Below are 17,856 nucleotides of genomic sequence, written 5' to 3'. Positions count from 1 at the left end.
TCCAATGAGTATTTCCTTTGAGCATCATGTCAGTGCTAAAAAAGTTCCGGATTTGGAGCATTTTGGATTTTTGAATTTGGGATTCTCTGTACTTTTGCAATGCTCAGCTTTTGGGGGTACTTTGTCCTTTTTCTTCATAGCATTTATCACAGTTTGAATTTATTACACTTGCATAATAATTTAATTAAATGCTTTTCTCCACCATTAACAAAGATCCCTGAGAATAAAACCTCTGTTAGTTTTGTTCCTCATTAGATCCTTGGCGCCTAGCATGTACTAGACACTGAATGCATATTCATTGAATGAATTAATAAATTTAGAAGAGATTACTTTAAAAGTTTCCTAAAAGTGATTAAAATTGTTTTCAAAATTGGGGAGAAAATCTGGTCCATTATTTTATCAAGAATTTTATGACTCGGAGCCTATCAGCATGGTTAACCACAAACTAAATGAATGGTGTTATTGTAAGAACAATGGGATCAATATTAATATGTGATTCATGGAAATTAACTCCTTCGTGTCAGTTATACTGTATATCTTTAATAGCAGAGATATTGTTTTTATGTAACTATGTAAGATTGGTTGCTTAAATACTATCGCATCTTGCCATAAAAACAGTTTGGTTTTGAAATAATTGATGCCTAACTACTCTTTTTTTTTTTTTTTGAGACGGAGTCTTGCTCTGTCACCCACGCTGGAGTGTAGTGGTGCAATCTCGGCTCACTGCAAGCTCCACCTCCTGGGTTCACACCATTCTTCTGCCTCAGCCTCCCCAGCAGCTGGGACTACAGGTGCACGCTGCTATGCCTGGCTAATTTTTTTGTATTTTTAGTAGAGACGGGGTTTCACCGTGTTAGCCAGGGTGGTCTCGATCTCCTGACCTCGTTATCCACCCGCCTTGGCCTCCCAAAGTGCTGGGATTACAGGTGTGAGCCACTGCGCCTGGCCTTTTTTTTTTTTTTAATTTAAGTTCTAGGGTACATGTGCACAACGTGTAGGTTTGTTACATAGGTATACATGTGCCTATGTTGGTTTTGCTGCACCCATCAACTCGTAATTTACATTAGGTATTTCTCCTAATGCTATCCCTCCCCCAGACCCCCTCCCCTTTTTCTTTTTTTTTTGCAAACGCTCACTAACAAGTCTGTTTGTTGGGACTACACCCAGCTAAAAAGAGTTAAAATATGTATTTGGCATAAAGGAAGATTTTTTTTCTTTTGCTATGGCAAGGAGATATGCATTCATTTTTTTCTAGTAGTTAGGCTAAGCAGTTTAAATATTTAGAAGGATGGATGCTGAGACATGATGCTTTTTGACAGCATTTACAATTAGAATCACATTTTTGTGAGATTATTTCTTTGTTGGTTTTAGAAGTAGTGGATTAACCTATAGAAGCCTTTGAATGGATAGATGAAAGCTGCTTGAGTCTAATGCAGCTTATCAAACACTGGTGTTTGTCTGGAGTGTTTTGAAGAGGGGAAGGGAAGAATGAAAGCAGAAACAAGATAAGAGGCTGATAGTGGTTCAGGTGAGAGATGTTGGGACTGGAACAGAAGGTAATGGATTTGACACGTGTTTAGGAGTTAAAATCAGTGGGAACAGGTGATTGAGAATACAGAAAGAGTAAGTAGTCTCTAGCTTAGGTGAGTAATTTGACAGTGGTGTGACAAAGATGAAGCAGAGATACAGCCTTGGAAGAAAGATCACTTCATTTTGGACACGATGACTTTGGAGTGCCTTTGTTTTGTTTTCTTTCTTTTTTTGAGATGGATTCTCGCTCTGTCACCAGGCGGGAGTGCAGTGGCACGACCTCAGCTCACTGCAACCTCTGCCTCCCAGGTTCAAGTGATTCTCCTGCCTCAGCCTCCCTAGTAGCTGGGACTACAGGTACGCACCACAACGCCCAGCTAATTTTTGTATTTTTAGTAGAGGCATGGTTTCACCATGTTGGCCAGGATGGTCTGGATCTCTTGACTTTGTGATCTGCCTGCCTTGGCCTCCCAAAGTGCTGGGATTACAGGCATGAGCCACTGCGGCGGCCTGCAGTGCCTTTCATAAACTCCAGGCGAAGATGTCCAGTGCACAGTTGGAGCGATGAGTACGAAGGTCTGAGGATGGTGATCTAAGCTGGAAGAGGTATTTAGGGGAATCAGCAGCAACAGCTGGCTGTGGTTGAAAACTGAAAGAGGATATAATCACCAAAAAAGACCATGGAGAGAGAAAAGAACAGAGACTCTCTGGAAGGAAGGGCAGAAGAGGAGGGAGAGCGAGCCCTTGAAAAGGGAGACAGGAAGGAGGAGCCACAGCAATAAAAGGAGAACAAGGAGCATGTAGTATCATAGACCCTGTTTCCATAAAATAATAGGGAAGAAAGCAGATTAGATGTTTGAGGTATGGAGTCAGAAAGGAAGAAGGGGAGACAGCCAGTATAATACTCTTAAGAGAAGTTTCGATCCCATGGGGAGGAGAGCAGATAGCTGCTAGAGGGATCACGTAACGTGATGTAAAGACATGTTTAGAGTTTTCTTCCTTTTGTTTTTTGAGGTTGGGAGAGAGTGGAACACTTTTATTTGTGGAGGGAAAGGAGCTGGGAGAAGAGTTTGAATATGCAGAGGGGAGAGAGATCCCAGAGGGGAGGGAAGAGATTGGGATTGGTGTCCAGATGGAGGGATTACAAACAGAAAGGAGGGAATTTACTTTCATTGTTGATTCATGGTTGCCTCTTTCTTTCAGTCTCAGAGGTAACCGATGAAAGTCCTAAGCAGTATCTGGCTTGGTATTTTCTCCACGAAACTATTTTGCCAGTGGATTGAATTTTCAAAAGATATCAAAAAGTTAGATATTTTAAATATAAAGGTGTTTGTGAGGATTAAAAAATATGTACCTTTATACTTGGGTTCAAACCTTTCTGAAAACCAGAGTTTTCAAGGGTAAACCTATTTATATTTCGGTTCTCAGAGTTTTATGACTCCAGAGTTCCAGCCCATTAGGCCTAAAGTACAAGGTTAGCTCAATTGTTATAATAAAAAAATCTTAGGGATTTCATAGATTTATCCATTTGAGAAAAAAGGGGAACTGCTTAAAGAAAAGGCAGTGGTGCCCAGGCATATTGTTTGATTGGTTAGATTCAGAGTGAAAAAACAACACTCAGTTGCCTATGTGGCTGCCAGGAAGTAGTAACTCAAGGCAGCAGAGCGATCATTTTTATTCTCAATAATCACATTTATAAGAAGTTTTCACTCTATTGGCTTGTTTAATCTTTATAAAAATCCTTTGGTATGGGAGGGATAGATTTTTGTCTCTAAAAAAAATGCCAGTAAAATATTGGGCATTGTTTGGAATTGTAGCAAACAAAAAAATAATAAAAAGCACTATTTTCTTCTCACCCCGTCTTGGTATTTGTACCCAAGAAACTCCTTACAATTCTAGTTATTGTGCTTAAAGACCTAATAGAATTGGAGAAAATTCAAAATACTAGTTCAATTCAGAAAGTATATATTTTTTTAGTGCCAAATCTGCACCGTTTACTGTCTTACAGTATCCTGCAAAGAACCTGACCTGCTGCTGCCCCTCAGTGAGCTTATAATGTAGAAGCGGAGGAAGACTTGTAAATAAGTGATTATAATATGAAATAAAGGCAGCAGTGAAGGTCTGCAGTGTACAGAGGTAGCAGAGAAAAGGGTCGGAAACCACTTCCCAAAGGATGGGATAAGTGAACCAGGCTTTAAAGAATGACAGGATTTCATCAGGTGGACAAAGGGACCAATGTTATTAGGAAGAGAAGGAAATGTTCACATAAACCTTAGAGGTGTGAAATATCATGGCGTATTTCGTGAATTATAAGTAGCTCAGTGTTAGTGAAACATCATTGTAAGTGGTTGAATATAAGGCTAGAGTTTTACAGGGAATAATTAATTCAGCAGCAACACAGATTCATAGTTTATGATGATCACTGAGGGTGATGTTGGTGGCAGGGGAGATACCAGCTAAGAGGCTCCAGAAAGACATCTAGACAGGATATGATAAGGGCCTGAATTGAACAGAGGACTGTTAGGGATGAAGAGAAGTCAGATATGAGAGAGGAATAAATGAGATAAAACATCTTGAATTGAATACTTAATTCATTGTGGGGTCGTGGAAGAAGAAATTGTTAAAGTGGACAGGCTGGGGGAGCTTCTGTTCTGTAAAAAAAATTTAAACTAAATAAGATATTTCAGTCTGGAGAGGTAGAGTCTGAGAAATAATAAAGTAAAATTCCCATTTTGAAGTCTGTCAATTGAATATGGACTGGATTATCAGTGACAACTAGAACTAATGGTCACCCCTCACACATGGAAAAGGTGAATATGGGATTGACAAGAGTGCTTTATATTTCATAAAGCAAGCATTATATTTATGGAAATGTAGGTCCTAATTCCCCCCAAGATAAATGTATTCAACATAGTTTAAGTTAATTATAAAAAGACAAACTTACCTGATTATTGAGAAATCAGGTTGTTCTGTCTGAATGTGAAGCTGATATTTTAAAGGTGTATCTAGCCATCTGTTTCCTAATTCTTTAGTAGATAAACAGCAGGGAATGGTCCATAGGTTTAGATCCAAAATTAAAATGTTTGCAGATAAACATCCTAGCAAGTGTACAGAAGCAATGAAAAGTAGCTCAATGTTAGTGAAACACCATTGTAAGTGGTTGAATATGGGGCTTGAGTTTTACAGGGACTAATTAATTGATCAGCAACATAGATTCATGATATCGATTTTTAGAGTTTGATATTCTAAGAGTGGTTCTCCAACTGAAGAGTCTCACTCTTTATACTCTTAAAACTCAAATAACATTTATGTAGCTTACATCTATTGACACTATTAGAAATTAAAACTGAGAAAAATATTCATTAATTCATTTTAGAATGAAAACATTTATGCATCATATATTAATATAACTATTTTCCAGAGGAAAAAATTAGTCAGAGGAGCAGAATTGCTTTACATTTGTGCCTATCTCTTTAGTTAGCTTAATAGAAGACAGCTGGGTTCTCATATGTGTCTGCCTCAACTTTTGGTCTGTTGTAATACTATGCATTACAATTACTCCTGGAAAACACCGTATATTCAAGACAGGAGAGTGAAAGTTATTATGCAAATGATTCTGACTTTGAGGATCCACCAACAATAGCAGTTTGAAACAGATTTATGTTTCATACACAAATAAGGTATTACTTCACCCCCACTCCACCCTTTTGGGAAGTCCATCCTCCTAAGAATATTTTCACCATTATTTGCTGGCCTTGTCCTGTGCTTGTAAAGGCCTGTGATCTATCTACAGATAAATGAGTTCAAGTGCAAGGCAGAATTTTTTAGCCTTCTATGACCTTTTACCCTTTTCAGCCTAATGAAGCATAAGTTCATGTAACCCTATTACCTCTATTCTTCTTCATAACTTCTCATTTTATTTATAAATAATAAAGTTCAAACAAATTTTTCTTTGAACTGGAATCTGGGGAGGGGAGGAGTAAGACTATAGTAGTGGACCTTTCTTTGTATCTTGGAAGACTTAGTAGAAGGAAGGGAAACCTGGAATTTACACTCCTTCAAAATGTGATCATGGACACTGAAGACCACTTCCTGGAGACCTGCCTAGAATTGCAAAGAATAATTATCTCTAGAAAATAGCAACCCTTCAAGATTGATCTCTGCTTTGGAAATAGATGAGCCTAAAAATCGTCTCTTGAGTTTCTCTACCTTTTGTTTGAGATGCACCCTTGGGCTTCTCTCTTTCCTTTCTCATCCTGTTCCTTCAATACCAGCTTCATCTGATTCCAGATAGAGTGATGTGTCTGTGGCATAAGAACCAAGTCTTTGTTTTCTTTAAGATATCGCTAGACTCTCCCCATTCCCACTGCCACCACCCAGTTCTGTAATCCCTATTTAATAGCCTATTGGACTTTTGACTTGAGACTCCTTTATTCTATCCATCCTGATTAGTTTTTCCCACACATTGCTAATATCAGGACATGCCTTTGCTCAGAAATCTTCAGTGATGCCTTAATTTGTACCATGATATAAATCTGTTTTATCTGTATTCTCCTTCAGCTTTCCCATAAACTCTTAATCTGAAATATTTTGCAGTAGTTCTGGCTGTTTCCTCACAATCCTATGAATGCAAGCTTTGCATTTCTTACCTCTGTGCTTGTCTTCATGTTATTCTTTTCACTTGAAATGTTCTGTGCTTTCCCATCACCACCACCCCCATCTAAATCCAGTGGATTCTTCAAAAGCTAATTCAAAACCAGTTCCTGTAAATGGTTTTTACCTGATTAGTTTGAATTTATTTGTTTCCCTCTCCTCTGATATACAATAGTATTTGAAGTTTGTACCACACAGTTTAGTATGTAATTATATACCATTGTTTATTTTTGTTTCATATGTTAACTTTTTATCTCCAAATAGATAAATTTCTTGCAAACCTATTTAGAATTTAATTCTGGGAAAGACCAGACTCCGTAAATTGGGCAACTGCCCAGTGTTTTCTCCAAAATTATTCACTAAATTATCTTCATGCTGGTTAAGTTAGGTTGGTCTTATATCCAAGCAAGGGTTCAAGTCCAATAAGTAATATCTTGTGTAATGTTACTTCTAAGTGTTATTTTCATGCACTTATTCTGAATTTCTCAAACTTTATCTTATAGCTATTTCTGCATTTGAAGTCCAGCCAATTTCCACTGAGGTCCACGAAGGTGGAGTTGCTCGATTTGCATGCAAGATTTCATCCCACCCTCCTGCAGTCATAACATGGGAGTTCAATCGGACAACTCTACCTATGACTATGGACAGGTAGATGTAGATTTTTGTCTTTGGAGATGATATGGGAGTAATGAAGACTTCATATGAGATTATATAGGGAGAAACACCATTATAGGCCTCATTTTTATTTAGGGCAGTAATAACTGATTGCTTAAGACATTTCAAACTTAGCCAAAGAATTAGATCATCAGTCTCTGGCACATGGGGCATGGTTCCTGGTTTAGATCAGAATTTAAATAGATTATCCTACTGCCTTGATCCTTTCCTCAACCATCTGTTCTAACCATGACTATCTGGACTGCAGCCCAGGGTTTTAGGAAACCAGATTACACTCTCATTGCTGGGAAGGGCAGTGTTGGTGTAAGGGTCTTTCATGTATGCCCTGGTAGCTGCCCACTCCTGTCTCTGCCTTCCACTTCTCAACCCCCTCTTTACTACAAATGCACACACGAGCACACATGCACACATCTAGTGTTCTGCGGGTGGTTGGGATTGAAAAATCAAGAACTTGATAGCAACTCCAAGAAGTTTGATTCCTGCCCTGCTCCTGAGTTGGCAGACATTTGCTAACATGGTAAAGCACTAAGATGGAATAAGTTATTCATGGAAGTGCTTTATTTAAAAAAAAAAGCATATCTACATATGTCTTGGACAATATATGGATATTAATAGGTAAAAAAATCAGGAATTTGAAAAAAATTATACTAAACTCTAGGCCACCAGTTAACTAAATCTATGCTAGAATGTCAAATGAGACTCTGTAAAATTCGACTGATAGATTGCACAAACCATATCATGCTGGATTGTTTATGTTTTAGAGAGCTTTAGTGACCCAAATGAAAACAATAGAATCAAGCTAATATTTTAAAAGGTCTTTAAAGTATTGCTTGTAGCACTGTAAAAAGGTTGAGTGTATTCCTATCACAGAATATGTTAAATAAAATATATAGTCTAAGCCCGGCACGGTGGCTCACGCCTGTAATTCCAACACTTTGGGAGGCCGAGGCAGGCAGATCACTTGAGGTCAGAAATTCAAGACCAGCCTGCTCATCATGGTGAAACCCCGTCTCTACTAAAAATACAAAAATCAGCTGGGCATGGTGGCGCACCTGTAATCCCAGCTGCTTGGTAGGCTGAGGCAGGAGAGTTGCTTGAACCCTGGAGACAGACGTTCCAGTGAGCTGAGATCATGCCATTGCACTCCAGCCGGGGCAACAAGAGTGAAACTCCATCTCAAAAATAAATAAATAAATAAATAAAATATGAAATCTACTACAAAAAGTTTAATTATCTTTCTCTCATAACAGGATAACTGCCCTACCAACAGGAGTATTGCAGATCTATGATGTCAGCCAAAGGGATTCTGGAAATTATCGTTGTATTGCTGCCACTGTAGCCCACCGACGTAAAAGTATGGAGGCCTCGCTAACTGTGATTCCAGGTACCACGCAGAGTGGTTTTTCCATTTTTATGACGTTTTATTGGTGCAGTTGTTACTTCTTCTCCTCTGCTGTAATAATGTGCCGTAAAATAGAATTTCATTTAAATTATTATAATCTATTTGGAAAATGGTCATTTTTAGTTATTAAGCAACTCTTCTTTCATAGGCCAGTTTTCTATGTTATGTCAATGTCTTGAAGAAATATTCAGTCTTAAGAAAGATTAACAAATATTCAGTCTTTGGTATTCTATTCAATGCCAAAATTCACTGATGCTCAGGTCTGTCATAGAAAATGGCATGTTATTTTCATTCACCTATGCACACCCTCCTGTATACTTTAAATCATCTCTAGATTACTTGTAATACCTAATAATGTAAATTCTATGTAAATCATTGTTATACTGTATTTTAAAATTTGTGTATTTTTATTTTTTAAAAAAATATTTTCAACAGGCAGTTGGTTGAATTTACAGATGTGCAACCCACAGATACTGAGGGCTGGCTATATTTCACTTTCGTTTTTAAAAGTGTAAAATACAGAAAGCACAAAAAAGAGAATAACAGTCATCCGTTTCTACCAGAATTGTCTGTTGTGGAAAAAGATATGCTTGTTTCTAGTCATATTCTTTTGCTTGTCGTTTAAAGAAATACCATGATTTGCATTTGTAAAAATGATACATGCATTTTATAAAAAGTAATGTTTATGAAAATAGAAAATATAAAGCTTCTATATTAAACAATTTTTAAAAACACAAAAATAAAAGTTAAAAAGTATCCTCAATCTTAATGCAAAAATTATCATTGTTAATATTAAGCGAGCACAATTTTATATATTTTGCCATACATTAATATAGGTAGAAGGGAAACTAGAGAGATGCATATAAAGAAATAGATATTTCATTAAAATGCAATAGATGATAGTTTTTATTTTAAAGGTTAAGTTTGTTTAAATGTAGTAGAAGAAAACCTGGACTGAAGACATTGTTGAACTTCACATAAATGTTTATTCTTCACAAGAGATACTGGTTTCTAACAGATCCTTTAAGGCTGAAAAAAGAAGAAATTTAGAAAAACATTAAGAGGCTGAAGTTATGTATTTTATGCTATGCTTTAATTTTAGGTAAATTAAATAAATTTTAGATAATTATATAAATAAATGAATGTTTGAACCTCAATTAAAAGTAATGATACAGAAAATAACCTGAATGTCCATCAACTGATGAATGGATAAATAAAATGTGTTCTATCTATACAATGATATATATTGCTCAATATAAAGGAATGAAGTACTTATACATGTAACAACATGGGTGAACCTTGAAAACATTATGCTAACTGAAAAGAAGCCATTCGGAAAAGACCACATAATATATGGTTCCATTTATATGAAATGTCTAGAATAGGCAAATCCAGAGAGACTGAAAGTAGATTAGTGGTTACTAGGCTGTGGAGAGAAGAAGAGATTGGGAGTGACTGCTAATGGGTTTGGGATTGTTTTGGAGAGTGATAAAAATGTTCTAAAATTAATTGTGGTAATAGTTGTACAACTCTGAAAACTCTAAAAACCACTGAATTATATACTTCAGATGGGTGAATTGGATGGTATGTGAGTTATATCTCAATAAAGTTGTTTTAAAAAAAGAAAAGTGAGTGATAAGAATAAATGTCTTACTAATTTCACTTATTATATCTTATTTATAATTTATTTTTATATTCTCTCTTTTCCTCCCCAAAGCTAAGGAGTCAAAATCCTTCCACACACCAACAATTATAGCAGGTCCACAGAACATAACAACATCTCTTCATCAGACTGTAGTTTTGGAATGCATGGCCACAGGAAATCCCAAACCAATCATTTCTTGGAGCCGCCTTGGTAAGTCTTCTCAGGAAAAAAAAAAAAAAAAGTCTTTTCCTTAAATTTTGTTCATTCTAATGAAATTTATAAAATGTTTATTTTATATACAAAAACACAGGTTTGGCTATTGAATGTCTTAATTTTTTGGCATTTCAGTGAGTAGAGAAAAGGTCTTAACATGGAGAATTTTATACTTAATTTTATACTTTTCATAATTGATTGCTTGGATAGTGGTCTTTTGACATAATTTCAGGTTATCTGTTACATTGTTTTAACTGAAGTATTCTCTTTGAAATAGATCACAAATCCATTGATGTCTTTAATACTCGGGTACTTGGAAATGGTAATCTCATGATATCTGATGTCAGGCTACAACATGCTGGAGTATATGTTTGTCGGGCCACTACCCCTGGCACACGCAACTTTACAGTTGCTATGGCAACTTTAACTGTATTAGGTACGTTCCTTTCATTCTGCAATCGGGGGAATCTTACATTTTAACATTTGCCGTTTTATCTCATTCATAGCTTACTTCTTTCTTGAGCTTTGTAGCATTGATATGAAGTATTGTAATCAATGATTACAGGAAATGATGAATTTCAGGAAAAAACAAATATTTATGTTAAAATATAACTGTAGAATCATTCTGAGGTCACCATTCTGTTTACATGCATACCATTATGTTCCGCCTTATTTAGGCTTCCCTTCTATCTCCATCACACCTACACACATATCCGTGTACCTATTTGCCAATTTAAAAATTTAATCTCTTGATTATTGCCACTTGCACTGCATTCGCATGTGCCTATATATTGTTCTTAGTTAAGAAGGATGATAGGTACATATATTTTAAGTGTGTCTATATAGATGCTCTGAATAGGGAAATCATGGAGGAAGTGAACACTGAGCAATGCCGAGAAAAGGCACCTGGAGAGATGTATGGAGATGTAGACAGGAGCTCAGCATGTCAGGCATCTTCAGGAATGGGGCTTGTTTCATTTGCTGTTTTCTTCCTTGACCCTTTACATCATTCCTATTAGGATCACAGAAATATTTCATTTTTTTCTTTAAAAATAGCTCCTCCTTCATTTGTTGAATGGCCAGAAAGTTTAACAAGGCCTCGAGCTGGCACTGCTCGATTTGTGTGTCAGGCAGAAGGAATTCCCTCTCCCAAGATGTCATGGTTGAAAAATGGAAGGAAGATACATTCGAATGGTAGAATTAAAATGTACAACAGGTAGGCTGTGTCACTTTGCTACCATTTTATATATGATATAATGGTTTTAGTAATTTTTATGTGAAATGGTTATAATAATATCAAATACCTAAATTATCTTGATAGTTATTAACAAAATGAAACTAAACTAAGAAATTAAGATTTATAACATTATCATGTCATACATGTGCTATGCTAAATACTCATTGGTATTTTATACATGGGTCATGAAAGTGGTAGATGATAATAAAATGCATGTTACACAGTTCCCCAAACTCCAGGGTTCTAGTGCTATTAAGCCACCACTAGAGTTAAGTTACCACAAGAAAGCATATTAGCTCCTTGGGGTCTTAGTTCCTTCTTCCACAAAATGAGGAAATTAGAAGAAATAATTCTCTAATAATTTCTCTATAGTTAATGATTTTAAGAATTCATTTTTATTAGCATAAATACAAATTATTGTAACATTCTCATTTGTGTTGAACAAAACTTAAAAATTTTTGTTGACCTGAATTCTATGTACACACTATAATATTCTGTAAATTAGATGGTATTCAAGTGATATAAATTCTTAATGAGCCAAATTTAAAAAAATAAGTTGTTACCTAAAGCAGAGAGCATTTGAATATCACAAATACTAATGCAGACTCAAAAATGAGTAATTTTAAGTGATTAATGTAGAATATTTTTCATAGGACAGATTACATAGTTTTTGTTTTGTTTTGTTTTCAGTAACTTTTATTATCTAAAATGATACTATAAGCCAGACATGGTGGCTCTAGCCAGTAATCCCAGTGCTTTGGGAGGCCAAGGTGGGAAGATCACTTCAGCCCAGGAATTTAAGACCAACCTGGGCAACACAGTGAGACCTTGTCTCTACAAAAAATTACAAAAAGTTTAAAAATTACACATGCCTGGAGTCCCGGCTACTCAGGAGGATGAGGCAAGAGGGCGAGGGGATTATTTGAGCCCAGGAGTTTGAGGCTGCAGTGAGCTGTGATTGTGACAGTGCACTTCAGCCTGGGTTACAGAGTGAGACCCCGTCTCTTTAAAACAACAACAACAGAAAGAAGACGACAAAAACAGAAACACACCAAGAAATCTTCAGGATTCCACATGGTTGCTGCAGTGTTCTACAAATGCTTGATTTTAATTTTAATTTTAAAATAAAATAAAATGAGAGTATATTTAGCAATAGCTAAACTTTATTTTGAATTCATTCTTAGAATTTTTCATGGAAATAATTTTTTTTCTTTCCCTAGTAAATTGGTAATTAACCAGATTATTCCTGAAGATGATGCTATTTATCAGTGCATGGCTGAGAATAGCCAAGGATCTATTTTATCTAGAGCCAGACTGACTGTAGTGATGTCAGAAGACAGACCCAGTGCTCCCTATAATGTACATGCTGAAACCATGTCAAGCTCAGCCATTCTTTTAGCCTGGGAGAGGCCACTTTATAATTCAGACAAAGTCATTGCCTATTCTGTACACTACATGAAAGCAGAAGGTAAGCAATTTTAGGAGTGCTTATTTTTAAGTACTCCTTGCTATCAAGGATTTGTTTTCAGTACAAATAATGCCTTACATAATCCATAAAATATTTTTGAAATTTGGTGGCATTTATCTTCTTTAATAAAATAATCTATCACCTATGTATCTATTGTTTTCTAAATTTCATGTTGTGTACTTTGTATATGTAAGTATAGTTTAAGATTTTTCTGTTTAGAAACAATTACCAGCTAATGCAAAGCATCACTGCCTGCTTAGAAGTTACAAAGTGGTGTACTTACGAATTTCATTCCAGACAAGGTATAAATTCGTTAACTGAGACTTAATATACCAATTTAAGTATGTAGTTACATTAGAACAGTGGTTTGACCATTTAGTAAAATAATAAACTATGTATATTTATTATTTTTAAGGGAGAAAGTAAACATTGTCAAATTCCCCATATTTTTGATTTTGTATATTTTAAATATTTTGTATATTTTGAATGTTTTCTGAAATCATATAGAACCCTCTGAAAATTGAACAGGACATTCTTTACTGCTATCTCATCATATAAAAGTAGAAATCAAATGTGTCTTCAAATTTTTATTCAGAATTATTGGTTCTATTTTGGAGATTTAAAAAATTTTCTTATATTTTACTTTTAGCAAATATCTTAGAGGAAAAAGAGAAACTACTGATAAATCCTAGAAATTTTTCTATTGCTTTTTCATAGAAACCATGGTAGAGGCTTAGAAATTTCAGTTCTATACTTCAACAGCCTAGCTTTTATGGAATATACGTTAAAAACAAATTCAAACACCTAAGGATGGGGATATAATAAAATTAGCCATAGAAACAGGTGGTTTGTTGTTGCTGCTGCTATTTGTTTTTTGTACTTTGAAGTAGGGTTTTGAAAAGGAATATTTTGAATGTAAATCAGGGGTCATGGAAGCAAGAAGAATGAAAGTCTGATAACTGAGCATGCTGGAGTATGTTAATTCCCTTTTTAGTGATTTATGAAGGTAAAAGGAATGCTGGTTTTGGTGGGGACCACTCTTGTTCCCTATTATGGTTGTTTCATTAGAGCCTCCACGTGAGGCTCAGTGGTCTATTCAGGAATGGAACAAGGCTTTTTAATTTGAACTCAAGGACCTTGTTTGGTAGGTCAGAAATCGTACTATGCAGCTCCTAATTAACAAGCCATTAGCCAGTCTGTTGTGAAATGCCTGTAATCTTGTCTAATTAAAATGCTATCAAGTTAATTCAGAAATGTGGGAAAACTTAATACTGGAATTTGCCTTCTGTTTTGTTTATAAATCCAGTGTGGGGAGAAGGGACTCTGTCCTTAGAGAGATTTGATTAAGTTGACATGCGTTTACTGTGAATTGTTAGCAAAGCACAGTGGCTGCCAATGCTCTTGTTCCACTTTACAGGTTTGCTCTGTAGGAATTAAATCCTACAAAGACAAATCCTCTTCTATACCTTGTCATGCATATTTGATTAAGAGTTGCTGAGAATTTTTTTCTCTTAAAAAAAAAAACTCACTGTGGGACAAAGCATTTTGAGGCACATTCTGTGACTCCCAGTTTTTTTGCCCTCAGTATTATAAATAAAAGAACAACTTATGTCAGTCAAATTTAATAGAATCTCTAGGGGTAAAATGAGATCTTTCGCAGGACAACTTCTGGTTTGGTTTGTTTTTCTAAAGAGTGGAGCCATTACATTCCCTACTGTCTCTCCATTTATGTTTAAAAGAAAAAAAACCCCATGAGTTGAAGCAAGTAAAGTTTACACTGTTATGAATTACAATATTCTGTTGTGTTAAGCTCTGTTATGTTACTACTGTACATTGTCTCTGCTGTGGGTTTTGACTAGATGGTAAATGAAGTTTAGAGAAGATGAATTCTTTTCAGTTTGATTTATTCAGGAAAAATGTCCTCTAATAATTTGTAGCGAAATATGGTTACTTTTAGAAAATAAAGACCTTCCTGTTCACATTTTGTAAAGGGGCACAGAAGATAAGAGATTGAGGTTAGACCCAAGGAGCAGTGTTTCACAGTGCAGGAAGATGGTCTTGTTAATTTTATTTTGAATATCTGTCATTTTAAAACATGGATTCTTTAATTTAGGTTTAAATAATGAAGAGTATCAAGTAGTCATCGGAAATGACACAACTCATTATATTATTGATGACTTAGAGCCTGCCAGCAATTATACTTTCTACATTGTAGCATATATGCCAATGGGAGCCAGCCAGATGTCTGACCATGTGACACAGAATACTCTAGAGGATGGTAAGAAAACATGATTCTAGATCATTTCAGTATGAACATTCGTATGTTTTGTCAATTTCAATGAATAAATGCGTTTTAAAGAAAATATCCTCTTTTTGGTTAAAAAACAGGTATGTTAAATTTGCCGTTCAAAATCTCACTCTTGCTTTTTGCCAGTAACATAAGGATAAAGAGCACTTTCAGAATATAAAATTTAATAATAAAATTCTTATATTCCCATTTATTTCTTCAAAGGTTACTAGTTTAAATTGTAAATATGTTGCAAACTTTTTTTGTACTGAATAGAACAAAACATGAGTTTTTCTAGGCATGAATAACTGTAATGACTGCTACATATTGAGTGTATGTAGTGTCCAGGGCCAGAGGTACTGGACTTCTGAAACTTGGACTTTATACGATTTATCACCTGTCAAAAAATTCTTAGCACTTAGTACCTGTTGATTAACTACAATATGCTTATACTACTTAAGGGGGAAAATATTACTTGTTCAGTTTGTTTCCTAACCATGGGTTGAAAATTGAGTTGTGATTCTTTTAGGGAAGGCCAGATATTCATATTATTCTTATAATGGTGGGAAATTTCATCCATATTAAGATAGCCCTAGAGAACTGATTATCCTCCTCTGAGTCTTCATACCATACTGTAAAAGAAGGGATCTGTCTTTCCAGAGTCTCTAGAAGACCTTTCTTAGTACCCTGCAATGTGAAAGGGAATGATTTAATACATGCTTAATCAATACTCTTCTCACTTAGCAAATGTTTTATCCTCAAGCAATGATCTGCTCTTAGTTTTTAAAATGTTTTTATATAATCTCCAAATCTCCTTTTTTTACAGTTAGTCCCAGATCTCTTATTATATCTTTATCATGCCACTTATTTAGGTGTTTATAAAATCAGACTTAGAATAAATGAAAAAAGGTTCACTTACGTGGTTAATGAATTCCAAATTTTAGTTTTCATTTAAGAGCCTGTTCCACTTTAGAGTGAACTACAGTATATATGACATCTCTAGTTACCTCGTTGCTATTAACAACCTCTGTTATGCATGTCTAAGGTGAAAAGCAGGCTAATAAAGATAGATTTTGTGTGTGTGTGAGGTCTGTTCTCCCTCTATATCCTTAAAGAAAGTGAGTCTTAGCATAGCAGGGAAACACTGTAAAAGGAGCTATTATTATTTTCTTCATTTTGTGTCTGAAGAAACCTAGGTAAGAGAGGTTAATTTGGCCAAGATCACAGAGTCGTACGTGGTAGAACAACGTTTCAGACACAGAGAAGCTAACTCTAGAACCCATCTGAACTCTTAGTATTAGACCACCTGTCACTGTATTTGACTCATTTTCCTGAAATGCAGTTTTATTAAAATGTTTGGAGGAAAAACTGTTTTTATATTAAACAACATATGTTGTAATTAGGAATACAAAATTCACATTAATTTTTAAGATGCAACTCTTACACTTCAAAATATTATTTGCTTGGTTATAACTGTAGAATCCTAGGCTTCCCCACCCTTGTATAATTCACTCTCCCTTGTTTCGAAGCCACTTTGGTGGAATTGTTTGAGAAGTATTCTCATATTTTGTATGAATATCAAATATTCTCATATTCATTCCAAACAACAAAACAATCACAGCCACAGTGAAGAATATCTTATATTCTTTGTTTCCACACACTTAGCCCTCCCTCGTTATTTTTTCTTCTTTTTTCTGGTTTGTACTCTGTTTCACTGAAAACCTCTGCTAGGGCTGAAAGTGTCTCTTCTTTATTATATGTTGCTAATTAAGAGAATTCAGTTACTGGTGTGCTAAGTGGCAATTCGATTCTAAATATTTATAAACAACCTGATTTCTTCTATGACTAGTTCCCCTGAGACCTCCTGAAATTAGTTTGACAAGTCGAAGTCCCACTGATATTCTCATCTCCTGGCTGCCAATCCCAGCCAAATACCGGCGGGGCCAAGTGGTGCTGTATCGCTTGTCTTTCCGCCTGAGTACTGAGAATTCCATCCAAGTTCTGGAGCTCCCGGGGACCACGCATGAGTACCTTTTGGAAGGCCTGAAACCTGACAGTGTCTACCTGGTTCGGATTACTGCTGCCACCAGAGTGGGGCTGGGAGAGTCATCAGTATGGACTTCACATAGGACGCCCAAAGCTACAAGCGTGAAAGGTGAATTTCTGAAGACTGTTAAGAAAATACAGTATTTTTACTTTTGAATCAAGTTTTTCTTCTCTAAGTTATGTTTATATTTTTAAATTTTGTTTTACAAATAAAAATATTCCATAGGTGATGGACTTAATTGAAAAAAATTAAACTTTTTATTAAGTAGTCGCTTTTGCATAGAGTTTATTTGTGTGTAAACTTTTTGGTTGCGCTGTTAGTTTGCTTAGCAAATGCCTCATGGACAGATCAGTCCAAATCAAACTGAGTTTCCAAAGTAAGATATTCATAGAGGCCTAATTAATATTATTGCCATATATTTTTAAAATCCTTAGTTCAATAGGAGGACTATAGGACTGCAAAATTCTAGACCCTTCTGTTTTACTAACGTGGAATGTAACACGACTGGTTTTCTTGTTAATTGGCTGACAATAGTGCCTGTTCTCTATATCACAGAGGAGTGTGGCCAAAATTAGAAAGTATTTATTGCCTCTTTGAAAAAAAATTAAATATCCAGATATTACTATTTATATATCTTGGTCTTTTTAAGATAGTATTTTATATATTTTAAATTTTGATCTCAAAGTTTAATATTATTGT

The 17,856-nt window shown here is 35.4% G+C and overlaps 1 protein-coding gene across 1 annotated transcript in view; it reads left to right on the top strand.

Annotated features, from left to right (window-relative positions):
• PRTG (protogenin) overlaps positions 1-17,856 on the top strand; it is a 141,289-nt gene that overhangs the window by 53,968 nt on the left and 69,465 nt on the right. Inside the window, exons 3-10 of the mRNA XM_034938804.3 lie at positions 6,687-6,831; positions 8,109-8,242; positions 9,978-10,115; positions 10,396-10,554; positions 11,175-11,334; positions 12,576-12,823; positions 14,937-15,101; positions 16,960-17,265. Of these exons, the coding sequence (XP_034794695.2) occupies positions 6,687-6,831; positions 8,109-8,242; positions 9,978-10,115; positions 10,396-10,554; positions 11,175-11,334; positions 12,576-12,823; positions 14,937-15,101; positions 16,960-17,265 (1,455 nt within the window). The remainder of the gene's footprint in view (positions 1-6,686; positions 6,832-8,108; positions 8,243-9,977; positions 10,116-10,395; positions 10,555-11,174; positions 11,335-12,575; positions 12,824-14,936; positions 15,102-16,959; positions 17,266-17,856) is intronic.

The sequence above is a fragment of the Pan paniscus genome, chromosome 16 (assembly GCF_029289425.2).
Source record: "Pan paniscus chromosome 16, NHGRI_mPanPan1-v2.0_pri, whole genome shotgun sequence".
In the NCBI taxonomy this organism is placed as follows: domain Eukaryota; kingdom Metazoa; phylum Chordata; class Mammalia; order Primates; family Hominidae; genus Pan; species Pan paniscus.
This window is presented reverse-complemented; position numbering and strand designations above follow the sequence as displayed.